Raw genomic sequence first — 24,719 nt, 5'->3', positions numbered from 1 at the left:
GAAATTGCAATCACCATCCGCCACGAGAGGTATGGAGAGACAGAGAAAGGACTTTACCGATATATATAAGTATATATGTATTCACCAGGGGCTTTCAAAAGGTGGGGAGCTCTTACGTTGGCAGAAAAGAGCCTCAAAAATCTGTTTTTTTGTAGTAGTAGGAGTAGGAGTAGTATCTATGGAACGGAGAACAAGGAGAAACTTCTCACAATGCTTGGACCATACTCGTCATAATCGCTCTTGGTGTAGCAGAAACTCTTAAACTCCGAAGTCTGCGCCAACAAGGAACCACCAAACCAAACTGCATATCTCTGTTTCTTATGCGAGATGACTTGCACGTCGACGCCGCTGCTTTGAACTCCACTCAATCGCTCGCTCAATGCAACTCTTTCTTTTGTGATTGTCTTCAAGTCTCGTTGCAATCTTTTACCGAAATCTTTGAACATGGTGGATCCGCCGGACAAGACAATGTTTTTGTAAAGCTTTTTCCGCACATCTATTGGGGTTGCTTGGATGACTTGGTCGACCACAATGGGCAACGGAGTCAAGAAATCCGACGAGCATATCTCCGGGTTGAAGAAGATTTCAGGAGCCAAAAACCGCTCGTAGCCCACATCAACCACCTTGTTTTTGTGTCTATCGGTGTACTCAACAATGTACTGGGCAAACTTCTCGGTTGGGTACTGGTCGAACCTGGTAAACTCCTGGACAATGTCTGGGCACACGTAACAAAACTGTTGCTTGATCTTCTCCGCGGTTTGCAAACTAGTGTCGGCCTCGCCTCTATCTCTCAATAGCTGCTGGATAAACAACGTGATGTCTCTACCAGCCAACGGGATGTTCTTGATGGCAGCTCCAATGACATAGCCTTCAGCCACGGGGATAACGTGGGTGACACCGTCACCGGAGTCGATAACGGTGCCGCTCAACGACCGATCTTGCACTTTGGGGGAAGTCCACGAGGCAGCCAAGGCCAAGACAGCCTGTACGGCAATATATAGACCAGCGCAATTGAAACTCTCAAACATGATCTCAGCGGTGCTTTCTCTATTTTCCGGCGGGTTCAAAGGAGGCTCGGTCAACAAGAAATAGTGGTCCTCGGGCTCGCATCTCAAGTATCTGAAAATCGAGCTTTCCCAAAACCTCTCCATCTGGTCCCAGTCTTCAATCTGGCCGTGTTTGATGGGGTAGTGCAAGCCATACCCGGGCCCACTTGCAGCTTCGAGAGCTTCGTCGCCGATGTAAAAGTCCAAGTCCTCCAAGCCCCTCTTGGATGACACGTTTGACGATCTGCCTCCAATCGCGGTCTTGCCGCCTTTCGATGAAGCCGATGACGTGGCAATTGCGGTGGGGAAGACAAATGACGGCGAATCATTACCCGCGAATCCGAGTTTCGTCAACCCTGTACCGTTGTCCATGACAACTGCTGGTGTTCCCATACTCATCGTGCCGTTGAATAAAATATGTCTGTATATGTATATATCTCCTTTTTTTCGTATCTATTGAAAGTTGAGCAAAGAAATGAAAGCAAACGGGCCGGGATCAGGGTCAATCTCCGATAAGATCTGGTTATTTGGTGATTGCTGTCGCCGTTATCGTTGTTGATGAATAACGGGTCTAAGAGCTGTTCTAAAGAGAAACACCGAATAGCCGGTGTCGTCGAAACCACCCTCTTGTTTGCTGGTGGTGTGCGGCACTACCAAATTTCGCTCAGTCACCTCGACGGCCTTTCATTCAAAACCAACTACATTGTTCAACCAACTACACTTCGATTTCTTCGTTTTGTATTTCACTTAGAGGCGGATGCTTGTAGGTATTCAAGTTGAAAATTGCTATCTAGTCTAATAATCGTCAGCGCCACTGATTATAACATCGTTGATTTTCAAAATCATCCTTGTCAATTGCGTAGCCAAGTACAATTGTTGTTTCTTGCCAATCAACGGATCAATGACAAATAGTTCTCTCATGTCGTTGGTGCCCTTACCTAGACAGTCGACACCCAAATGCGAGTTGTTTTCGTGCGCTTGTTTAGCTTTCAAGTTGCTCAATGTTTCAATTGGGTCTAACCCAGAGTTCTCAGCTAGGGTCAAGGGGATGGTATCCAAGGCGGCTGCAAATGCTCGGAATGCATACTGGTCGATGCCCTTTTGCTTGTCGGCGGCCTCAGACACCGCGAGCGAGCACGTCAATTCGGCTGCACCGCCTCCATAAACGACCCTGTTGTCTCTGATGAGGTTTCTAACCACGCATAAGGAGTCGTGGAGAGCCCTCACGGCCTCGGCCACAATCATCTCGTTGGAACCTCTGATGAAACAGGTGACTGCTTTGGTGTTTGAGCACTCCTCAATCACCAACATACGGTCCTTTGTAGTTCCAAACTCCAACTCTCTAATAAGGCCAGCTTTGCCCAATTTCTCGGGGCTCAAGTCTTCAAATCGAGGCACAATACGACCATTGGTAGCTATAGCAAGTAGTTCGAGCTCGGAGCCGCCTATCCACCTGATGGCATTCAACCCATTGGCCAATAACAAGTGGTTGGCCTCGTCGTCAAACCCCCACTGGCAAGCAACCACATTTGCCCCTGAAGCCTTGACTAGATCTATCATCTGCTGAAACTTCATTTGCTCGTATTCTTGCAACGCTTTGAACTCCTCCACGTTGGAGATGTCCAACTTGTGCTTTGTCTTGGGCTTTGGTGGCTCAAACGGACACGTCAAAATGGCAATTCTGCAGTCCCTGACCACTTTGGGCATTTGGGGATGACTCCAGTCTTTTTCTAATAGCACACCTTTGATGAGCTCCGAGTCTTCGATGGATCCACCGACTTTCTTTTCAACCTTGATCAACTCGAAATCGACATCTTTTCTGTCAAAGTCGGCAACGTCGGTAACAGCGTCCACCGCCATATTGGCAAACTGATCGTGTGCTTTAGAAACAATCTTTGAGCCCAACGAAGTCTTTGCAGCTTTCAACAAGTTGCATTTATCCGAGATCGTCAATGCATCGGCTACTCTGTCCAACTGCTCCACGGCAATCTTGCACGCCTCGTCGAACCCATTGGCAATCTTGATGGGGTGTATTCCCTTTTCAATCAACTCTAAAGCCTGGTCCAACAATGCGCTAGCCAAAACAACGACTCCCGTGGTACCATCGCCGATTTCATCGTCCTGCGACTTGGACAACTCAACTAATAGCTTGGCAATTTGATTGTCCAAATCCATTTGCGACAAAATGGTGGCGCCGTCGTTGGTGATGGTTATATCTCCATCCGGACTGATCAAGATCTTGTCAAGCCCCCTGGGTCCCAAGGAAGTCTTGACGATACTGGCCACGGATCTAGCTGCCAAGATGTGAGATTTGGTGGCTTCGACGCCATGTTTCCTCTGCTTTTTACCTTGGTCTCTCACAATGATGAATGGTCTGCCCATTTCATCTTGAGCCACAATGGCATTGGACAAGTCCGGCATCCCCTGTGCTGCCATTTTCTTTGAATTCTAGGTTAATTTGATGGAGGTGTTGGTGCAATCCAACGAAAAGATATGGCTCTCTGATTTTTTTTTTCGTCTCTCTTTTGAGGTTTCGAATTCGATGGAATGTTGAAGAGAGACGTGTTTGAGTAGAGGGAAAGGAAGAAGTAGGTTAAAGGAGACAGGGAGGGAAAACCAAAGATTCAAACCTAGGCGAATTGAAGATAGATAGAGGCGGTGGCGAACGGGGGACCTTACTTTTACTAGCTGTTTCATTACAAGATTGGTTTTGAAATGACAGGTGCAGGTATATCTAGCGCTCAGGGAGGAACAAACTCTTTTGGAGACGCTCTTTTTCAGAACAAACTCTTCAAGGATGAACTCTTTCAGTTTAAATCTCTTCCTCTAGGTAATGACTATTCCTTGGATCAGCATCCTGCTACTCCGTATTACGGAAAAAACAGCTGTTTTCAGTGTAGGTAAAAACTGGATCCTCTGTCCGTCAACCTCATCTCGTGATAAAAAAAATCAGGATGCGAAAAATCTCTCGAGCTTCATCCTCATCATCATCACCAGTCATCATCATTAGTATCCACTTTACACACGTCAACAAACTAGTGATTAAATGTCGGTAGTAGGTTCATTGATATTCTGCACATACTGCGGCGACTTACTCGACTCGCATAGCTCCACATCGAACATCACATGCCGGATATGTCTGGCTTCGTACCCCAAGTCCGAGTTTGCCAACTTGAAAGTCGTGACGAAAAGCTCGGATGACGCGTTCCCGTCCAAGTTGAAACTGGCCCGGTCCGTGGTCAAGACGAGTTTGAAAAAGGATGAGTTGGATGAAGGTGCCACTATCAAGGAAAAATGTCCCAAATGTGGCAACGAGGAAATGCAGTATCACACATTGCAGCTTCGGTCGGCTGATGAGGGAGCTACGGTGTTTTATACGTGCACAAATTGCGGCTACAGGTTCAGAACCAACAATTAAAGGATAGGCTAGAGAAGGAAGAATATTGACTTCTATACATTATAATGGACGGAGAAAATTAACGAGGATTTGTCTTTTTTTTTTTTTATTCCTTTTGATTTGTTCAATTCACAGTAGCGTATTCCAATTGACCAGAGTTTTCATACTCATACATGTCCAACGCGACAATGGCCGAGTCTCTAACAACTTGCTCTTCGTCGTTCAAGAACGACCGCAACACGGGCAAGCACTCGTCAGTGGCAATACTGCCGAGTGCCTCGGCAGCTTCGTGTCGAACCATGCCAGCTTCAGTTTCATCTTTCAACACTTTGATCAACGATGGCACCGTCACGGGGTTGCACAATTGTCCAAACACATAAGCGACTTCGTGCTTGAACAAGGCACTAGGGTCATCGAAGCCCGTGGCCAACGCCAAACACGCTTCATCCGTGCCGATATCTCTCAACCTGAACATGGCTCTATACCTCTCAAATAACGGTTTCTCCTGGTCGTTCAAGATGGCCTGTAGTTTTTCAACTTTGGAATTCGAGGGGTCGCTAGCTAGTGGCGGCGCAGGGTCGACCGATTCGTATAGCGACTTCTCCAACACTTCAGTCTTGGCCTGGTCGGAATTCTCCCACTTTATCCTCTCAATCGCCAACTCGCACGTCTGTCTAATCTCAATCGAAGGGTCATTCTCGAAATAGTCCGTCAACAACGGGAGCGACTCCTTGTCCCCCAACGCGCCCAATGCCTCAGCCGCTTCGTGTCTCACCATCACCTGCTGCTGCGAGTCCGTCAAGACATCACGCAAGTAAGTAGCAGCGTACAAGTCCTTGGTCTGGCCCAACACGTAGGCGACCTCGTGCTTCAACAATTCGGAGCTGTCGCTAAACGACTCGGCTATGTATCTGATGGCCTTGTGTGCCCTTTCCTTATCCTCATCTTCAGATCCGATCGACTTTAAGCTGAACAACGCTCTGAACCTGTGGGCCAAAGGCTGCGTTTTGGATGCGTTGACGAGCACATCTCGGAGCTGCTCCAAGCTGCTTTCCTCGATTTGATCTACAGCTGACATAACGATGGTTCTTGAAGTATATGTGTATGAGCTAGGAGATCTTCAATGATAAAAAAAAAAAAAAAATGAAAAAAATTTGAAAAATGCTACGGTAAAAAATTTTCAGCTTTGTGTAACTGTAGAGCCAAAAAGAGAAAAAAAAAAGAAAAAAGGGGAAGAAACTGCGCCGCACAAAAAACGGCTTTATTGGCATCGGTGGTTCTTCCCCACTAGTCAGTCTCGTGTGGTATCATATCTAGATGGTAGGCTATACAGCCTCTGATCTGGACTCTTAAGTCTCACTTTGGCGTCTTTTGAGGAATAGACCCACTTGTTACGGTGTATTCGAGAAGCCAGATGGTATTGCAGCGCAAGTCCTCCCAAAAAGGAAAGCGCAATTTTCTTTTCTCTTTCTCTCTCTTTGGAGTTCCCGCGCATCGGAGAAGCTCCATCACCTTCGAGAAATTGGGCTCAATTTTTGAGTCTAGTTGCTGTCACATTTAGTGCCTTTTGGGAGACGCCGTGTCAGAATAGAGGTCACACGGGGGCAGTTGCGGTGTGTAATTTCCTTCATCACTTTGTTTTCTTTGATTTTCTTTTTGTTTTTTTTTTTTTTTTTGCAAGTTTTCCCATTCAGTTACTGTATCTTTATCTACAATCTATAAGCTAATTGCTATTCTAACAAGCTCTTTACCTCGTCCTTTGCGATTTCCTTGTCAAAGTCAGGTCTAGGCTTTTCGTAGCCTTCAACGGTTCTAGCATAAGTGATACCACCCAACCTACTGACTGGCTTCAATTTTGCAATGTCCAAGTTGTTGAGGTCGGCATTGATGACGTCTTCTCTAACGTGGAAGTTGACACCCTCGATGATACACAAAGTACCGGTAGCTCTGGTTGGATCGGACTTGGATTTCCATTCATGAGAAGCAATCAACTTGCCTTCAATTGAAAAAGCCGACTCGGCAACATGCTGGGGCTTGACTTTGGTGGACTCGAGTGGCGTCAACCCTGACAATTTCCACTCATCAACGTCGATGGGACTGTTGATGGCGCAATAGTTGGCAGCTTCAACAAACCACTCGCTGATAATATTTATGGTCATTTCCTCGGTGTCCAAGATGTTCTTACAAGTGTCCTTGGGGTTGCCTCTACCGCCTGAAAAGCCAATTGTAAAAATGGGTGGGTCGTGGTTGACAAGCGTAAAGTAGGAAAATGGAGCCAAATTGCGGACGCCATCTTTCGATATCGTTGAAACAAATCCAATTGGTCTAGGGACAACGGCACTGATCAAAGTCTTGTAGTTGTCAACTGGGCTTCTGCCTTCTCCATATGGGTCGATAGCAATCTTTTTGTGCTGTTTCCAGCTATCGTCATTGGCACCGGATCCGACTTTCCAGTCCTTGACGGGGATCTGGGAGTAGCTCCACACTTTTTCAGTGGGGAAAGGTGGTCTCTCGTTTTCAACCTTGTTGAAATCTGGGTGGGGGTTTCTTCTGACTTGGTTCTCTAAACCGAACCTCTTGGGCTCTTCTTTGGCTGACATATTTGCAAGGGTCTTCTTGGTGGTGAGGTTAGCTGAGCGACACTTCAGAATAAAGAGTAGCAGCAGTGGTATTTTTCTTGCAAATACCAAAGGTCTTAAACAGTTCATACTCTTGATCTCATGACGCAGAGATTACTAATGCGTAGGCCACAGATCCCCAAATTGATATAAATCGGAATTGTGAAGGAAAAAGCCCCGGTGCCTGCTTTCTGGCTTGTTTTTATTCGCATTTCTCAATATACACCCGCAGTTGTGGTGATAATATTTTATTTTCCGAGTTCGAAGGGGATTGAGAGCGATGGTGCACATTGCTGTGAATTAGAGTGTTTATGGGTAGAAGATTGAACCGACAATAGGGACTCAATGGTTAAGCCGTCATCCTTAGCCCGGTTGCCCTCCCGGGAAAAGCGTTTTTCCAGAAATAACCACGCTGCGTGGGGTTTTTGAAGGAGAACCAGGGCTCTTGATTCAGGAAGCCTGAAAAAGGTTACCGATAAGGGGACCCACCACGGCCGGCACCACTGTAGCCACTACTACTGCCGCCGCTACTTTTTTCAAACTTCATGTAGCAGCCCACTCGCTCGCTCGCTCAGGGGAACGTTGCCAAAGTAGTCCAGATCGAAACTAGCCACAGTTTGTATTGCCACTTTGGTGGGATGTTTTGCGGAAAATGAAAACGCTCATCTCGTTGGGGTAGAAAATATGCATACACGATGAGCAGGGCAATTTTTCAGCAAATGAGGGCCACGAGCACGAGCTTTTCTGGCTGCCGAACTTACTAACTGCCTGACAAACTACTAGATGGTTTGACACGGCATGGGGACATTTTCTTCCAGCAAGACTCGATCCGGCTCGGGCAGCACAACTCGGGTCTGATAAAACCAACCACTGCTCTGTATTAACCCAAAGAGAGAAAAGAAAAAAGGTCAATGGGGGGGTTGACGTTTTCTATTTGGGATACCAACCGGGTTTTGGAAAATCCCCCATTTCATCTTTCAAAGCATCAACGGGAAAGAACTTCCCCGTCCCCCAACACCTTAATGCGTGTAAATCTACTCGAAACCAACCGCACAATGTGGTGAAACTGTTGCACTGAGAACACACGAAGTGGATACTGGAAATCGAGGAGACCCTCTACACCAGGGAAACACCCACTTGCCAATTCATTGCTCCAAAACCAGCCCCAGTCCAAGACCCAGTAAGCTGCTTTGTATTGGAAACTCTGCGATTATAATTTGCCCTCGTTTTCGTTTGGTTTTGTTTATTTTGAAATATAATTCACTTTCTACCTCGTAATTTCCTTTTACCCCATCTTTGAAATTTCAAGTCCACAAGCACACACGGTCAGCTTTTTTATTTTGCTTTTCTTTGATCGTATGACCAAGAAAAGTTGAGGTAAAAGAGAGGATCATGGGAAGGCCATTGGTTTTTCTTTTTTGTTACCAAGAGACCCCCTTCCCCACATTTTTATATCAACTCCGGTTGGTTTATGGAAGTCAGATGTTCAACACTCTCTCTCTCTTCATGGGCTCCCCAGAAACCATCGGACTTTTATTTAAAAAAATGTGCATACTGCGGATATACACTTTAATTTTCCAGATAACCAAGTGGAAAAAAAACCACCCCCCATGATATTTAAACGGTAGGAATCATCCACTCTTGAAACCCATCATGGTTTAATCTTGTTTGGTTTTTTTTTTCATTCTTCACGAAACTTTCAACCTACAAGGACAAAAAGTTTTTCTTTTAAACCAACCAAGATATATAAATCAAAAGACACAATGCCAGAAGCAGTAAGGAAAGGTCCAAAGATCACGGACATGACCGATGAGACCATCACAGAAAACACCATCTTGGTCAACTCCCAACACGATGACATGAGATTGATGTTCCTTTTACAAAAAGCCGTTCAGCACTTGCACGATTTTGCAAGAGAGACCAGGTTGACTACCGACGAATGGATGGCCGCCATCATGTTCTTCACCGAAGTCGGTAAGATGTGCAGTGACATTCGCCAAGAGTTCATCTTGTTGTCAGACACCATGGGTTTGTCCGTCTTGGTTGATGGTATCTCCCACCCAAAGCCAGCCAACGCTACCTCGGGTACCTTGTTGGGACCTTTCCACACGCACGATGCTGAAGTCAAGGAACAGGGTGGCTCGATCTGCTCCGACGGCAAAGGTGAGCCTTTGTTGATTGAAGGTTTGTTGACTGACCCTGAAGGCAACCCCTTGGCAGATGCCGATATTGACCTTTGGCACTGTGACGCCAATGGGCTTTACGACACTCAGTACTCGGACAGAGACGCCAACGGTCCAGACATGAGAGGTATCGTCAAGACCAACGCAGACGGTTCCTTCATCATCAAATGCACCAGACCCGTGCCATACGCCATTCCTCACGATGGTCCCGTAGGTAAATTGTTGCAGAAATTGAACAGACACCCCTTCAGACCCGCTCACGTTCACTTTATGATTAGCAAGCCCGGCTACGACCAGTTGATTACTGCCTTGTACGAAAAGGGAGACCCATATGAAACCTCCGATGCCGTCTTTGGTGTCAAGACCCCTTTGATTTACACTTTGGACAAGTTGGGCGAAGAGAGAGCCAAGAAGTACGGCATGAACGCCGACGACTGGTACTTGAAATGGCACTTTAAGATTGTTACTGAAGAGCAATCCGTCAAGTTGGTCCAAGAGAAGAACAAGGCTGCTTTGAGAAAGAGTGCTGCCAACGTTGTTCTCAACGACCAAGGTTTGCCCGAATTCTCTCCATTGGATTAAGCGTCGATGTAGTAGTAGTAGCTAGCATAGCATGAGAGAGTATATGACTGTTTATGATTGCCTTTGTTTCAATTTTTTTCCCTTCTTTCTGGAACTGTACTGTATTGAATCTAACCGGTTTTCTGCAACCAGTTGGTGTGATGTAATTTGGTGTTTCGGCCACGGGCCGGCCCTTCGGATCTAATTCCGGCGATCTTGAAAATTTGGGTGGGGCGATTCTAACCGATTTCCGATAACGAACCATAACACCACCAAGAATATATGGAAAAGAAAGAGCAGATATATCCGGGCTATAGCGTATAAGCATTGACTTTTTGGTTTCCTATTTGTTTGTTGTTGTTTTTTTGAACAATACCGTACATGGGTCAGTTGGAGTAGAGCTTGTAGTTGGAAAGGAAACGTAACAACGCTGACATCATCTACAATTCTGCTCAGTTTTGATGTGGAATTAGCTGTATATATGAAAAGGAAGAAGAGAAATTACATGTGGGTTATCTACTATCGTGTCTTAACTCGTCTTGTCCTGTCCTGTCCTGTCCTGCCTTGTCCTGTCTTGCCTTGTCTTGTCTTGTCAGCTGGTCACCTGCCATGACGTGGGGTGGGGCGTTGACGAGCTTTTTCCTTGGGAATGAATGATGGATAATAAAAACCATTCTCCCACTCCCCCCTCTCCCTCCCCCCAAATATGGGTCCCTCTTGACCCTTGTCTTTTCCCCCATCGCTTTCCCCCACCTCCCAATCCCGATGCCTAGACCCGAGCCACGCCCGCGGAGAAATTATTTCTGGTGGCCGCCAACCTCGAGGTTGTTTATTCCTGGCGTCATGGGCTCTCCATTTAAACGCATTTCCGACAAGTGCGAATTTCCACGAGATATCCGGGTTTTGCGTGTGGAGCTGGTGAAACATTTACCTTGTCCATGTTAAAAGTAGAGGGAAGAAGACGGTTTCACACACAAACTGCGATGGCTTCTTCTATATAAGCAAACTAGATTGGCATTGTTGTCTCATACCGTGGTGCCAGGTTCAGCTCACTTGTATTAACAGAAAAACTGGACAAGCTATTTCTCACCATGAAATTGCCCACGTTTACAAGATTCTATAGATCGAGTCTTCTACAAAGATGCTTTTACGCAACTAGTAATGGCAAGAGCAAAGTCGTTCAGACTACAGATGAAGCATTGGAGGGAGTCGGATCCAACATCACCTTGTTGTCCGGTGGGTTCGGACTAAGCGGTGTTCCCGATACCATCATCAATGCCATGGTCAACAAACCAGGGATCCAAAACGTCACTGCGGTTTCCAACAATGCTGGGCTCGACGGCCGAGGATTGTCGCAATTGTTGACAACTGGACAGATTACCAAGATGGTCAGCAGCTACATTGGTAGCAACAAGACGTTTGAGAAGTTGTACTTGACGGGCCAGATCGATGTCGAGTTGACTCCGCAGGGAAACTTGGCAGAAAGAGTCAGAGCTGGTGCTGCTGGCATCCCTGCTTACTATAGTCCCGCTGGTGTTGGCACGTGGTTAGAAGAAGGTAAACTACCAGTGAGATACGACAGCAAGGGGGAACAAGTCTTGAAAACAAGCACCCCGAGGGAAGTAAGGGTATTTGGCGGCAGAAAATTTTTATTGGAAGAGGCCATTGTTGGTGATGTTGCTATCGTCAAGGCCCACAAGGTTGACACTATGGGCAACTGTTGGTTCCGCGGGGCTGCCAACAACTTCAACTCGGTGATGGGAAGAAACGCAAAATTGACCATTGTTGAGGCTGAAAATATCGTGCAGCCGGGGGAGATTAAACCCGAGGATGTGCACCTCCCCGGAATCTACGTTGACAGAATTATTCAGTCCACCACACCAAAAGACATTGAAATTTTCAAATTTTCAGAACCAGAAGAACAAGCAGAAGGAGAACAAGGCAAAGACAATGCTCAGTCTGCAAGCGACTTGAAGAGAGGCAAGATTGTACGGAGGGCATCTCAGGAGTTCCAAGATGGCACATTTGCCAACTTGGGCATCGGTATGCCCACTTTGGCACCTAAATACTTACCCGAGGGAGTCCACGTCACTTTGCAGTCGGAAAATGGTATCTTGGGCATGGGCGCCTACCCTAAAAGAGGTGAAGAAGATCCAGACATGATCAATGCCGGTAAGGAAACCGTTACTCTTGCCCCCGGTGCCTCGTTATTTGGCTCCGAGGAATCGTTTGCCATGATCAGAAGTGGCAAGATTGAGTTGACCATGTTGGGAGCCTTGCAAGTGGCAGCCAATGGAGACTTGGCCAACTGGGGGTTGCCCGGTAGAGTCAAGGGCATGGGTGGTGCCATGGACTTGGTCAGTAACCCAGCAAACACCCGAGTTGTCGTTACGATGGAGCACGTGGACAAGAAGAACAGGCCAAAGATTTTGGACGAGTGCCAATTCCCCTTGACGGGCCAGAAATGTGTCTCCCGCATCATCACCGACTTGGCCGTGTTTGACGTCATCGATGAAAAATTGGTGTTGATTGAAATCGACGCCGAAAGTAGTCTTGAAGAAGTCACGGCAAAGACTGCCGCTAAATTCACGGTGTCCCCTGACTTGAAGACTATTGCATTTTAATGAAAATCAACAAAGAAACAAAACAAGTAACCGCATAGACGTGTATAGATTTTTTCGTCACCGATTTTTAACGAAGTATAATTTTGATTTTCCTTTTGGTTCTAAACACCGTTCAACACTGACGACTGAATGATAGTTCATAATTATATATCCTACGTTTCGGCTATATTCCGGCTATATTCGAGAAGCACCAGTGCCCGATCAAAAATAAAAAAAAAAAGAGTGTTTAGCATAAAAGCAAAACCAGACACGAGATTTTTTTTTTTCCCACTCTTGAACTCTAGGGAATGGAGTCAACACCAGCCATTAGTGATGAGTAACGGTATCCATCTGGAGATGGTGGTCTAAAACCATGTAGCGGGTTATAATATGACAAAGCAACAAACCTGGAACAGAAAAGAAGAAAAACCAAAAAAAAAAAAAAAGAGTTTAGAATCAGGCCACTTTTATGAATAAAACAGAGTCAGTAACGAGAATCGATGGTGGTGATGTGTAGTACAATTGACACGGGTCTGCCATGCAAAGGAGACCCTGTCGATATCTGACAAACCTTCCATGTTTCCTCACTTGGGTGGTAAGTCCAATCTTGGGCGAAAATAAAGAAAAAGAGCGAATATGTTGGAGAACGAAGCTAGAAGCTAGAATAATATTCCACGGGACTGGAAAACATACAGCCCAAGGCAAATGTACCTTCATGCCGCGTGAACTTGTATTTTTACCACCACCTGGAAGTACCCAGCAAAGCGAAACCCCGAACCTCACTCTTCTGTTGCACTTGCAAACTCAGTACGGCCTTTGTCTTTCGCCTTCCCCTTTTTGCAATGTAGAATCAGGTACCTTCTCCACCGATAGTGTTCCCTCTCGTGCCTATTTATCGGCCACAGAAACGGACTTATAATAAGTGGTGAAACACCAGTTACTTTCGCCGTTGATGATAAATAATCAAATTGCCTTGAGCGAGACCGAAGAGCGTGGCGGATAGGGCGGGTTCTTTACACGTTCGAGGCAGTTTATTGCGCTGACTCTTGAAGGCGGTGAGAAATGAAAGGGCAAAGGCTGAGAGAGAAGGTGAAGAGATTGGTTGCTTCACACCATTCTCCTTGTGTGAAGCAACAAAGCATGGTTCATCTCCAAACCCGATAGATGGAAAGCTGTCAGAAAGGACTGGACCCTGGAATGGCACCCCTCTCCCCCCCCCTCCTCCTTCTACTTCTCTTTCTCCTCTTTCTCCTCTTTCTCCGTCGCCGCTGCCGTCATCTCACAGGACCGAGTTGCTCTTCGCTCTCCCATTACAAGAAGAGAAAACAAAAACTCAACTGCAACATTCCCTGCAAGATATCTTTGTATGTGGCGTGTGCAGTGCGTGGTAGATGTAGTTGGTGGTATTATTTTGGCTCCATTCTTTTATTATTTATGGATCACCAACATCACCAGAAAACCCTCCTCTCGACAACACACTCACCCACTCTGAACTAGAATCTTTTGCGTAAAGCAAATACTTTGAATAATAACCTCCTTCAAAAAAACCCACAACACAACTTCATCCAGCTTCATTCTGCAGAAAGAGAGTATACGAGAAATCCCTTTTGGAGCAAGTTCGATTCAAAAGAATACTTTTATGACTGCCATCTAACAGGACACTATAAAACTAGAGTACATTAGTCTGACATTCACCCACGTCGGAGCCAAAGTCCCATCGATCATTTGCGGGGAAAAAACCACCAACCACAAATTAAAAAAAAAAGGAACAACCAAAAAAAAAAAAAAGTCAACCACTGGAATATCGAACTTAGGAACTACAAATAGGGCGTAATCTGGACTAGTCAGAGTGAAACAGCCTTGTCTTAGCCTTGCCTCATCGTCAAATTCCACTTAGCCCTCCTGTCTCGCTTTAGTTGTGCTTCGTTTTCAACAAAAGACTTTTGCGATAGACAGGTGATTCTTTTATTTTGTTCTTTGTCTTTGTTCGCTTTTGTTTGTTTTCTGTTCTTCTTCCCTGTTTCTACGATTCCGCCGGCTTTTCCAACAATTTTTGTTCCGTATGAGTGCGGTGAAGAATGAAGAGTCGTCCCAGCCCAAGAGAAGACGGATAAGTCAAGCTTGTGATTTTTGCCGGTCAAAGAAAGCCAAATGCGACGGACTCACGCCCTCGTGCTCCAACTGTGCCGCTAGTGGAGAAACATGCAAGTATACTCAGTCGTCCAAGCGCAGAGGGTTGCCCACGGGGTACACGCATGACCTCGAAAAGCGAATCTTGATCTTACAGGGTTTGCTTGGAAGCTTGGTGGAGAAGGATGCCAAGATCGAGAGTCGCATTTTGGAAACACTCAAGGACTCGGCATCGTTTATCGAGAACTTGACCAAGTTGAACCGGCTGTGGGCGGGCACTTCCACGTCAAAGGGGGTAGAAATGATCCAGGAAGAACTCGACCCCGTGTTCAGGGGCATGAAACATGGAAATATCTTGAAAAGCGTGGCCTCTTCAAACCAGAGTATTCGCGATAGCAACTCCAATCTGCCGTCAAGTGCATCAGATCAGTTCTCGGAATCGGGACGCCTTCAGAAGGCCTCTTTGATCAAGTTGGAATCGGACGGCGACGCCAAGTCGGTTCAAGCACCTTCGGACGTTCTGCTGCTACCGACATCGTACACCCACGATCCTCCCTCTGACCAATACCATATGTTGAGCACTTCAAACTCGCTATACCCAGTGAGTATCGTCAACGATCCTTCATTCTTTTTAAACTACGATGTTTTCCAATTTATTTCCGACGAAATTGAAGGTGCCGACAGCGCTGATGATAGTTGGGAACCAGTGGCCCTCCAATACCATGGTTTGTCTTCGATTATATCTGGCTTCACCAATAGAGCCATCCAACTGGCTTACAATCAAAAGATGCAAAAACGCAAAAAGAACCCATTCCGCGTGGGCTCCATTTTCAACGTGTCGTCGTTTGCAATCAACGCTGCGTTCCAAACTAGTATCCTGCTCCCAGCGGAAATCTTTAAGCTTCCATCAAATGTACGGCAACATGTCAATGACTATTTCCAGATCATCCACATCATATTCCCCATCGTTGACAAGATCATGATCAACAGACAACTACACCATTTGCAAACCAGCCATAGCGACGAGCGGCAGAATGTCGATTGCAACTCGATTGCATTGTTGTGGGCCGTGTTGGCCTTGGGTGAATGCTGCGCCAACCCAACGGCCGACATGAGCATCAGCATGGAGTACGCCAAAAATGCCATTATGGCTTTAGAGCATTCTCTTACCTCGACTATAGAAACGATGCAGGCGATGTTATTGTTGGGGATCTACTACTACCAAGCCGGCCAATGGGACTACTCGTGGGTCTTAGTCAGTTCCAGTTCTAGAATGGCCATTGATGTGCGGTTGATGAGACCTGCGACCGATGAAGAGAAGAACCGGTTCAAAACACACACGAGCACAACGCTAAACAACATCAGCCGAGAGCGGACTTGGGCCGGCGTGTTTTTGTTGAATACATTCTTGTCTGCGCGAATGGGTAGGTCGCCCGTTGTGAGGGCTACTGATTGGCCCGTGCCTCAAGTCAATAACGATGGCTGGGAAGAATGGGATCCCTGGGTCAGCTACCAGGCGCCCAATGAGTTGAAATTAGACCACGGTAGATTTCTTTCAGCATTCAACGAGCTATTGAAAATTATTGCCATATTGAATTTGGCCATCACTTCGACGTTGCACACCGTTAAGGGAATGGTGGATGACCCCGAGGCAGATGTCAAACCTGACTTGAAACTCGACTACGACGATCGTAAAAACTCCGAGATGAAGACGATGAAAGATTTCGAGTCTTCAATCAACGAGTGGTCCAATAATGTACCCAGTTTTTTGCAATTGAAACCCAAGAATAACCCACCAACGGTTTTAAGCTCGCATGGTGTTAAGCAGCTCATTTGGTGCATATTGATGGTGAGATTGAGCAAATTAAAAGGAACCAATGAAACGCAGGACCGAATAATCAAGGCAAGAAACAGGACGTACACCAGAGCCATCACCAGTTTAAAGGAGATTTTCACTGCCGAAACGGTTGCCTTGGTCCAATGCTATCCATTTGTTGACTATTTCTTCACCATGATGCTAAATTTCCCACAAATGAATGACATGCACACTGAACAGGAACAAATGGTGTACTATAGAGATGTGAGAAACATAATGACAACGGCGGCAGCCACGTCTGCCCCCATGAGAGTCTCGCTCGAGATATCCAAGATGCAAGTAGTAACTGAGCCACCTTCGCAGCTAGATACACCAAAGGCACAAGAGAGTCCCACGATTGCCAATTTGCTAAATTCTCCAACTCAGCAAACGGCACGAACGCCATCTTTGCCCCTTGGTCAGCGTCCATTCGCTTTTAAGCCGATGGTGGAGCCCTTGGATGCTCAATCTCGTGCATTATTGAATGGAGTCGATGCATTGAGTCCGCCGTTGGACCATGAATATGATCAGAAGTTTAGAAGAGGAGCAAGACCAATTCCAGTCGGTCCTCATCCTCATCCTCATCATCAACATCATCGTCAACATCAGCATCAACATCAACATCAAAATCAGCATCAACATCAAAATCAGCATCAGCATCAGCATCAGCATCAACATCAGCATCAACACCCTCATAGTCATCCTAATGACCGCGGTCTCGTCCCGCCAATTGTCGGACCTCAACCTGACTCATCAACGCGTCCCATAGGCTCCAGTGCAGGTGCAAATCCGAATCCATATCGACAACAAAATCCGGCTTATCCTCCACAGGCTCCACTTCCCAATAGTCAATATTACGCACATCCGCTTTTCCCGCAACAGAATATGCCGTTGAACGGGCAAATCATGGAGAAAACCATGGGTGGTGGTGGCGGTATGGCTAGTTCTGTGCCTCTTCCCAATGGCCCATACAATTTCGGAAACCCCCAATATTGTCAATCGCCCACTTTGCATTCTAGTTCTGTACGACAGCAAGTTCAGCTGCCGCATCAGAAGCAAGGTCAATAGAAATGAATCAACTTGAGAAGGGAGGCCACCACCTAGAGACAATCTTTGCTGTGTTTGTATTTTTTTAAGGACCTTTTTTTTTTTTTTTTTTGTAGAAAGAATATACACCGATAGACCACTATTAGACGAAACACCAACTTCTTTCCACCAATTATAAATATATTCCATCATTGTTTTACCCGAATATACCTTCTTCCATGGCAGAAGGCACATCTTTATCACCATAAGCCCCATGCCAACTAACAGGCTCGACAACGCCACCACCAGTTGTGGTCTTCTTCTCAATCTTCAACTCGCCAAGAACGGCATCAAACATCAGTCGCGCATCGTGGAAATTGTCGCCTTCATAAGCATAGCTCACAACGAGCACAACCTCAACGTCCTTCAACTCCACTACGGCGCGCTCGCCACGAGGCAAATTGAACACCAGGAGCAAGGTCTTGACGAACCGGTTCAGGTGATCGTCCTCGCCATTATCATCATCCCGCGGAACATCCTCTAGCTCCTTGCCTTTTGAAATTGACAATTTCTCCAACGTGGACGAGACCAAGTTGTGAGCCGTGTAGACGCGAATGGTACCGCTCGCGATTCCCTCGACAACGCCCGCATCCGCCGAGTTCAAAATCACACACTTGCTGAACTTGTTATTTTGGATGAATGGCACGATGATTTGCATCACGTAGGAGGGAGTGTACGTTGGAGCGATGGGGCTGCGTTGTTGGACCAAGACAAGGCCGAGTTTCGCGCTGTGGTAGACTTCGACGGCGTGGCTTATCCCCGGGGGAGGAGGCGGCGTTGCGTAGTCCACGGGCGACGCGAACGGGTATAGATATAGGTCGTCTAAGTAGCCGATCTTGGTGAAGTCGTAGTTGTGTATTAGGAGATCGATTGTGAGTTGCGGGATGTTGCCGATTGAGATCGAGGGTAGGATCAATGTTGTCTTGGACAAGTCGGGTTGAGTCACGTCTTTCAATGGGATGTAGAACGTCATATTATCTCTCGGTGGGAGTCCTTGCTTAAAAAAAAATGGAAAGATGTTCTGCTATGGCTGTTGCTCTTGGAGTGTTTTGGCCCTTCGAGATCTAAGGGAATGGGGGGGGGGTTTGGGGTAGACATGTTGGCGGTGGTCGGGGTGTGTGCTACCATGTGTTGAAATTACTGCGGCTCAAGTGCTGGAAGTATGTCACATGATAGTCACGATATTGTCACATGACTATCATGTGACTAATCAAAATATTGCCACGTGACAGTCACGTGACTAATCAGAACACGGGCACGTGACACATCTCTGCATCGAGCGCTCGCTACTTCTCCACCTTGATCAATGATTGGAACCGCCGAGGCGATGGAAGCAAGAGCGTGGGGTGGAACGAGCGGCGGGAAGGAGGTGACACTAGCTTTGCCATGGATGAAACCGACACGTGACTACCCTTTCCCACAGTAGAAACCAAAAAAGACGACAAATGTTACGCTGAGACGAGTTCAACTAGGCAGTTTACCTTGCTCTCCTTGAAAGGCGGAGGACCGTAGTGCCGTTTTCGTTTCTCCCTCTCTCTCTCTTTTCCCCCCTTGCTTGCAATTGTTACTGCGTATCTCCAACAGCACACAACCACTCTTTGTCCATGCATAATTCTACACTTTGAACATAATATCAACAACCACTTCATTTCTAACCCCCCTCTTTTGCTTTCTCAGTAGCCTTTCATAAACAGTTATTTATCTCAATTGTACTTGCACCGACTGGATTAGCTTCTTACATGCCTAATCTTTTGAAAAAGCTCCACATCACAAAATCTGGCAATCTCGATAATAGTAGTAGCAGGAGCAGCAGCAGCAGCAGCAGTAGCACTAGTAATAGTCTTGACCGGAAAGCGCAACCTCCGCCTACCAGCAAGCAAAATAGTATCAGTAGTAGTGTTTACAGCACAACAACTTCATCCATCATGAGTCAACAACAACAGCAACTACTGTCCCAGACGCAGTACTACAACCAGATGCAACCGGGTCAAGACATTAACCATCCAGGAAGTGCCCAGTCAGCAAGTAATCCAGAGACAGTCAGTGCTACTACTACGGCTAATGTGACCCAGGCTCAGCAGCAGGAACAACGACGCCAACAGCAGCAGCAGCAACAGCAGCAGCAACAGCAGCAGCAGCAGCTACAACAGCAGCAACAGCACCACCAGACGGCTGCAGACGAAGCCATTCAGAGATCGTTGTTGCCTGCTAGGTCCACTGTCAGCAAAGGGAAGTACTCGTTGAGAGATTTTTCCATAATGAGAACATTGGGCACGGGAAGCTTTGGCAGGGTCCATTTGGTTCGTTCTGTGCACAACGGGCGGTTCTATGCGATAAAAGTGTTGAAAAAGCACCAAGTGGTCAAAATGAAACAAGTTGAGCATACCAACGACGAACGCAAAATGTTGAAGTTGATCGAGCACCCCTTTTTGATTAGAATGTGGGGCACGTTCCAAGACTCCAAGAACTTGTTCATGGTGATGGACTACATTGAAGGGGGCGAGTTGTTTTCACTCTTGAGGAAATCTCAAAGGTTTCCCAACCCCGTGGCCAAGTTCTATGCTGCCGAGGTTGTGCTAGCATTGGAGTACTTGCATAGTCACGACATCATCTACAGAGACTTGAAGCCGGAAAACATCTTGTTGGATAGAAACGGACATATCAAGATTACAGATTTCGGCTTTGCCAAGGAAGTTAATACAGTGACATGGACCTTGTGTGGTACTCCCGATTATATTGCGCCCGAGGTGATAACAACGAAACCATATAACAAGTCGGTCGACTGGTGGAGCTTAGGGGTGTTGATTTTTGAAATGTTGGCTGGTTATACTCCATTTTACGATTCAACACCAATGAAAACTTATGAAAAAATTCTTGCGGGCAGGATTCGTTATCCAAGTTTTTTCCAACCTGACGAAATTGATTTGCTTTCGAAGTTGATCACGGCTGACTTGACGAGAAGATTGGGCAATTTGATCAATGGGCCGGCAGATATCAGAAACCACCCGTGGTTTCAAGAAGTTGTGTGGGAGAAGTTGTTGGCTAAGGATATTGAAACTCCTTATGAGCCTCCCATCACCGCGGGAGTCGGCGACTCGTCCTTGTTTGATCATTATCCTGAAGAGCAACTAGATTATGGAATCCAAGGCGAAGACCCATACGGACAATATTTCCTTGACTTTTGAAAAGGAAAAGGAAATGGAAAAGGCTAAGGCTAGATGAGATTATACAGTAGTAAAAAAAAAAAAAAAAGAAAGATAAGCAAAGTGTACAATATTTGAGAAGAACTGAACTTTTTCAACTTTTTCAACTTTTTCAACGTTTCAACGTTATTTTAGGATCTTACTCTGTGCAAGAGGGGTGGGCTGGTTGGAGTCAATTTCTGAAAAACCATGGACGTGTTTTTCGCCACTTTTAACGTGCCTTATTTTCATCGTGTCTTTTCCTCAATTCCATCTCTTCTGGATTCCAGGCAAGCAATCTCGATTGGATCTTATCCTTACCCTTCGTTCTATTTCCCTCCCCCCAGTTCGTAAAACTAGGCCTGGAAAACATTCTTACATTCCAAACAAACGAAAAACAAAATCATACTAGTATCCTTCCGACGCTGCTGACTCTGGAAAAAAACGCAATCACGATTCCCACAATTGGGACACTCCTTATCGCTTCGAGGCAACGTTGGATCGTTTCCTATATCATCAACGACACCAGCAGTAGCGCCGATATTTGTAATCAATTCGTGTCGATAGACTCGGGGCGCATCGGCAATCTCTTTGTAGTCGCAGTTTCTGCATGCGTATAGTAATCTCTGGCCGTCTTTGTCTTCTTGTGGGTAGAGCATGTTGTTGCACTCTGCGCAGAATCTGAATGATGCCATCTTCTTGGGATGATAGTGGAGCTGTTGTAATTTAGATGTCTTAGTGGATAGATGTCTAGGTAGTGATTGCCAGTGGTTGGTTTTTTTATTTCCTTACAGTGAGTCGTGGAATGCAGCCAATTTTCAACACTTGCGAAATACGTTCAAAAATTTTTCAAGAGCTTTTCAAACATCAATCCAAACCTCCCGAAAGCCCAACCCAAACCAGCGTGTGTGTGTGAGTGTGTGTTGACCCGTACCCCCATTTCAGTTTTATTCCTTTTTCCACATATTTAAGAACAATGTCAATGCTAGTGATTCGCACCGCAGTGAATCTCGCCAAGAGATCATCGCCCCTTACAAGAACAGCAGCATCCTTCGTATCCACAACGAGACTCAATTCCACCACCCAGACCTCAACCGCCGCTGAAGTATCTCCCAAAATCGCCCAGATAGTAGAGCAAATCTCCACCTTGACCCTCCTCGAAACGTCAACGTTAGTAACGGAGTTGAAAACCAAGTTGAACATATCAGACATCGCCATGCCCGTCGCCGGAGCTGGCGCAGGCCCCGCTGCCTCGGCTGCACCAGTGGAGGAAGAAGAAGCCAAAGAGCCAGTGGAGGAGAAAACCATATTCAGCATCAAATTAGAGAGTTTTGACGCTAAATCGAAGCCCAAGATCATTAAGGAAGTTAAAGGTTTGCTCGGGTTGAGTTTGGTTGAAAGTAAAAAGTTTGTTGAGAGCGCCCCCAAGGTCTTGAAGGAGAATGTTACGAAGGATGACGCTGAGAAGATCAAGGCTACTTTGGAGGGTTTGGGCGCAAAAGTTAGTTTAGAGTAGAGTCTTGGGTTAGGGTCTTGTAAATAAATATACATTATTCACGACTGGCGAGCACGCGAATCGAGGAAAGAGAAAAGAGGACAGGAGGGTAGGAGGAGCAAAGTCGCGGGACGCGCTTAAAGGGCTTTTAGGACCTGCTTGGAAAGATGGTAAGATTCTCAAACGGAGAAGGGGCCCACCAACAGCTCCCGACGTAATTCTTTCTCTTTGCTTTGGACATGGTCTTTTCTCTCTCCTTCACATCCAACCAGTGGCGCACAAGGGGCACAGAAAGGATAAATTAAGAGTTGTCCCCTCCTGCCATACGAGCCTTTTTAGTGGGCTTTATTTTTCCACGACTTGCTGCTGCAAAACGAACAATCAGATTAGTCTGCCAAACCCTTGACTCCGTGCTTAGCCATCGAAAGACGAGACACCAAAGGGACGTCAAACCACGTCAAAAAAAATTCAACCTGCAACATGAGTTTTTACCATCTCCACGCCATGCAACGTCACTAACTACCTAATCGGAGCCAGTTTGACTCAGGAAAGGAGATCCGTGATCTCTTTGTCATACATTTAAATTGAATCGAATTTTGCAGATGCTGAAAGTCCAACTTTGCTGTTTCGTTCACTTCCGATCGGGGTTGGTTTAATTATCAATACCTTCCCCCCTCTCTCTCTGAATATTCCTCTTTTTTCCTCTACTCTCTCCGTGACAAAGTCTAGAAACTCCGCAGGGATCTCAGATCAGATCTTGCTCCCCGTCTACTCCGTCCAGAGGCAACAGAATATGTCCTTCAATCTCTCGATAGAGAAGGGGGAGTAATAAAAAGGGCCGTGTCACGTGACTTGTTCCATTTCTTGCAAAAGACAACTGCAATTATGTAATCAATACACCAGAAGTATATCTCCACACAACTCACCTCCTCGAGAACCCCGAGATTCCACCATCAGAGGCTACAGATCGATCCGATGGGTGAATCCAACTAGGCTTTGGGGTTGGTGCCACTTTACAAAACAAACTCCTACTTTTTACTTACATTATTACGCTCACATCCGCCTCCCCCCTTCTAGGGCGTGCTCTCTCTCTCTCTCTTTTTTTTTTTTTCTTTTCGCAACCACATAAGAAATACGGCAATATCAGAAGTCTCTGTGGCACATCAGCAGCTGCTTCGTCAACGTATCCGGACTTCTGCACTCGTGGTATTCGCGAGTGTTGGGACCCGGGTATATGTGTGTCTCTGAGTGCTCGTTTATCAGCTGGACCGTTGCAGTGGGGGAAGGGGGGGACAAAAAACAACTAATCTATTTCATTCTTGACGTGGCTGCAAAAACGAGTAAAATTGCGGCCATCGAGCAAGATTAGTGCGTGGGGGGATAAACATCATCGAGCCATTGGCTCCGAGCATTCTCCGTGGTTGCGTCACAAGTACAGAAAAGAAGGTAGATGATGATGAAATTGCCATTTTGACGAGAGATTAGCGAGCCGGCCCCAAAAAATAAAAAAAAAAAAAAAAAAAAAAAGAAAAAGTGCCCATCTTGCAGCAAGGATAAGCTGTTTGAACTTCCCAGCTGAAGTTTAGTACCCAAGAAAAACCCCCGGTTCCTATTTTGCACGGTGCACGAGGCAGTGGTTGTCATCTGGTCCGCCTTGACCAACCACAACCACAACCAAAGACGACGGTGGCGACAAATCGACAGTGTGAAGGTTTTTTTTTTTTTTTTATCACCTGGAGTCAACAATGTTGGTCACATTGTACCCAGCATTCCGCGTTTGCTCTGGATTCAAAATCCCCTGGCATTTTCGTAGATTTGCTCTGAGATCTACAGCTTTGAAATGCCCTAGTTTTTCTTTTTTAGGTCATCGTCTTGACGTGCAATTACTCTTCCACTGCCCAAAACAAATAATTAGATAAAAAAAAAGGAAAGAGAGAAAGAAGCGATATTTAACACTGGATCTGACCTCGTCGCTCTCTATTTTGGCTCATTTCAAAAACGTTAGGGCCCGTTGGCGGGGCCTTGGATCTTTAGGCGCCCTATAAAGTCTTGTTGGAGACTTAACAAAAATAGAATTAAAAAAATTGATGATTTTGTTTAGCTTGCTGTTTCGTCCCTTGCTGTCCCCCTCGAAGAAGACTCTTTTTGATCTATTTTAACTTGCGTCGCTTTAGGCTTATTCTAAATGTGCTTCGAGTTGTGATACCCAGGGCATAGCCTAGCCCCAATCCGAGTAGTTTCGAAGGGTTATATCCCTCTTGCCTAGCTCCACTCTTAGCCCGTTTAGACCCCCTCCTTCTTCAAACTACAAGAGCCACCGTGGCTACGCTGTGTATGCAATCAATCTTCCAGCTGCAAATTAAAAGATTAAAAAAATAAAGAATCAAAGTCGATTGTTTTGTTTGGGCAGAAGGACAGAAAGAAAGGAAGAAACAACCAAAGACGCAGAGAGCAAGGCAATCTTCACCATTACTCAACGTTTTTATATATATGCTCAGATTGCCCCCCCCCCCCCCCTTTCTGCTTACTCCTCGCTCGTCTTGAAACAAGATCTTTAGTGAAG

At 46.1% G+C, this 24,719-nt stretch overlaps 12 protein-coding genes across 12 annotated transcripts; 6 read left to right on the top strand and 6 right to left on the bottom strand. All coding sequences in view use genetic code 12, as the record gives it.

Moving 5' to 3' along the window:
- Positions 1 to 176: 176 nt before the first annotated feature.
- On the bottom strand, positions 177 to 1,445 carry LODBEIA_P36980 (uncharacterized protein; the record flags this gene model as incomplete). Its single annotated transcript, XM_066973836.1, has 1 exon — positions 177 to 1,445. One exon carries the CDS (start codon positions 1,443 to 1,445, stop codon positions 177 to 179), a length of 1,269 nt encoding a protein of 422 aa, XP_066830636.1.
- Positions 1,446 to 1,841: 396 nt separating this feature from the next.
- On the bottom strand, positions 1,842 to 3,482 carry LODBEIA_P36970 (uncharacterized protein; the record flags this gene model as incomplete). Its single annotated transcript, XM_066973835.1, has 1 exon — positions 1,842 to 3,482. One exon carries the CDS (start codon positions 3,480 to 3,482, stop codon positions 1,842 to 1,844), a length of 1,641 nt encoding a protein of 546 aa, XP_066830635.1.
- A 610-nt stretch (positions 3,483 to 4,092) lies between these two features.
- LODBEIA_P36960 (uncharacterized protein) lies at positions 4,093 to 4,464 on the top strand (the record flags this gene model as incomplete). Its single annotated transcript, XM_066973834.1, has 1 exon — positions 4,093 to 4,464. The coding sequence occupies one exon, from the start codon at positions 4,093 to 4,095 to the stop codon at positions 4,462 to 4,464; it is 372 nt and encodes a 123-aa protein (XP_066830634.1).
- A 103-nt stretch (positions 4,465 to 4,567) lies between these two features.
- Positions 4,568 to 5,521, bottom strand: LODBEIA_P36950 (uncharacterized protein; the record flags this gene model as incomplete). The annotated part of the gene is made up of 1 exon (XM_066973833.1): positions 4,568 to 5,521. The coding sequence occupies one exon, from the start codon at positions 5,519 to 5,521 to the stop codon at positions 4,568 to 4,570; it is 954 nt and encodes a 317-aa protein (XP_066830633.1).
- A 652-nt stretch (positions 5,522 to 6,173) lies between these two features.
- Positions 6,174 to 7,043, bottom strand: LODBEIA_P36940 (uncharacterized protein; the record flags this gene model as incomplete). The annotated part of the gene is made up of 1 exon (XM_066973832.1): positions 6,174 to 7,043. One exon carries the CDS (start codon positions 7,041 to 7,043, stop codon positions 6,174 to 6,176), a length of 870 nt encoding a protein of 289 aa, XP_066830632.1.
- Positions 7,044 to 8,824: 1,781 nt separating this feature from the next.
- LODBEIA_P36930 (uncharacterized protein) lies at positions 8,825 to 9,826 on the top strand (the record flags this gene model as incomplete). The annotated part of the gene is made up of 1 exon (XM_066973831.1): positions 8,825 to 9,826. One exon carries the CDS (start codon positions 8,825 to 8,827, stop codon positions 9,824 to 9,826), a length of 1,002 nt encoding a protein of 333 aa, XP_066830631.1.
- A 1,070-nt stretch (positions 9,827 to 10,896) lies between these two features.
- LODBEIA_P36920 (uncharacterized protein) lies at positions 10,897 to 12,429 on the top strand (the record flags this gene model as incomplete). The annotated part of the gene is made up of 1 exon (XM_066973830.1): positions 10,897 to 12,429. The coding sequence occupies one exon, from the start codon at positions 10,897 to 10,899 to the stop codon at positions 12,427 to 12,429; it is 1,533 nt and encodes a 510-aa protein (XP_066830630.1).
- Positions 12,430 to 14,470: 2,041 nt separating this feature from the next.
- Positions 14,471 to 17,461, top strand: LODBEIA_P36910 (uncharacterized protein; the record flags this gene model as incomplete). The annotated part of the gene is made up of 1 exon (XM_066973829.1): positions 14,471 to 17,461. One exon carries the CDS (start codon positions 14,471 to 14,473, stop codon positions 17,459 to 17,461), a length of 2,991 nt encoding a protein of 996 aa, XP_066830629.1.
- A 175-nt stretch (positions 17,462 to 17,636) lies between these two features.
- LODBEIA_P36900 (uncharacterized protein) lies at positions 17,637 to 18,452 on the bottom strand (the record flags this gene model as incomplete). Its single annotated transcript, XM_066973828.1, has 1 exon — positions 17,637 to 18,452. The coding sequence occupies one exon, from the start codon at positions 18,450 to 18,452 to the stop codon at positions 17,637 to 17,639; it is 816 nt and encodes a 271-aa protein (XP_066830628.1).
- Positions 18,453 to 19,404: 952 nt separating this feature from the next.
- Positions 19,405 to 20,664, top strand: LODBEIA_P36890 (uncharacterized protein; the record flags this gene model as incomplete). Its single annotated transcript, XM_066973826.1, has 1 exon — positions 19,405 to 20,664. One exon carries the CDS (start codon positions 19,405 to 19,407, stop codon positions 20,662 to 20,664), a length of 1,260 nt encoding a protein of 419 aa, XP_066830627.1.
- Positions 20,665 to 21,017: 353 nt separating this feature from the next.
- LODBEIA_P36880 (uncharacterized protein) lies at positions 21,018 to 21,356 on the bottom strand (the record flags this gene model as incomplete). The annotated part of the gene is made up of 1 exon (XM_066973825.1): positions 21,018 to 21,356. One exon carries the CDS (start codon positions 21,354 to 21,356, stop codon positions 21,018 to 21,020), a length of 339 nt encoding a protein of 112 aa, XP_066830626.1.
- Positions 21,357 to 21,637: 281 nt separating this feature from the next.
- LODBEIA_P36870 (mitochondrial 54S ribosomal protein bL12m) lies at positions 21,638 to 22,177 on the top strand (the record flags this gene model as incomplete). Its single annotated transcript, XM_066973824.1, has 1 exon — positions 21,638 to 22,177. One exon carries the CDS (start codon positions 21,638 to 21,640, stop codon positions 22,175 to 22,177), a length of 540 nt encoding a protein of 179 aa, XP_066830625.1.
- Positions 22,178 to 24,719: the final 2,542 nt, after the last annotated feature.

The sequence above is a fragment of the Lodderomyces beijingensis genome (assembly GCF_963989305.1).
Source record: "Lodderomyces beijingensis strain CBS 14171 genome assembly, chromosome: 4".
Taxonomy (NCBI): domain Eukaryota; kingdom Fungi; phylum Ascomycota; class Pichiomycetes; order Serinales; family Debaryomycetaceae; genus Lodderomyces; species Lodderomyces beijingensis.
This window is presented reverse-complemented; position numbering and strand designations above follow the sequence as displayed.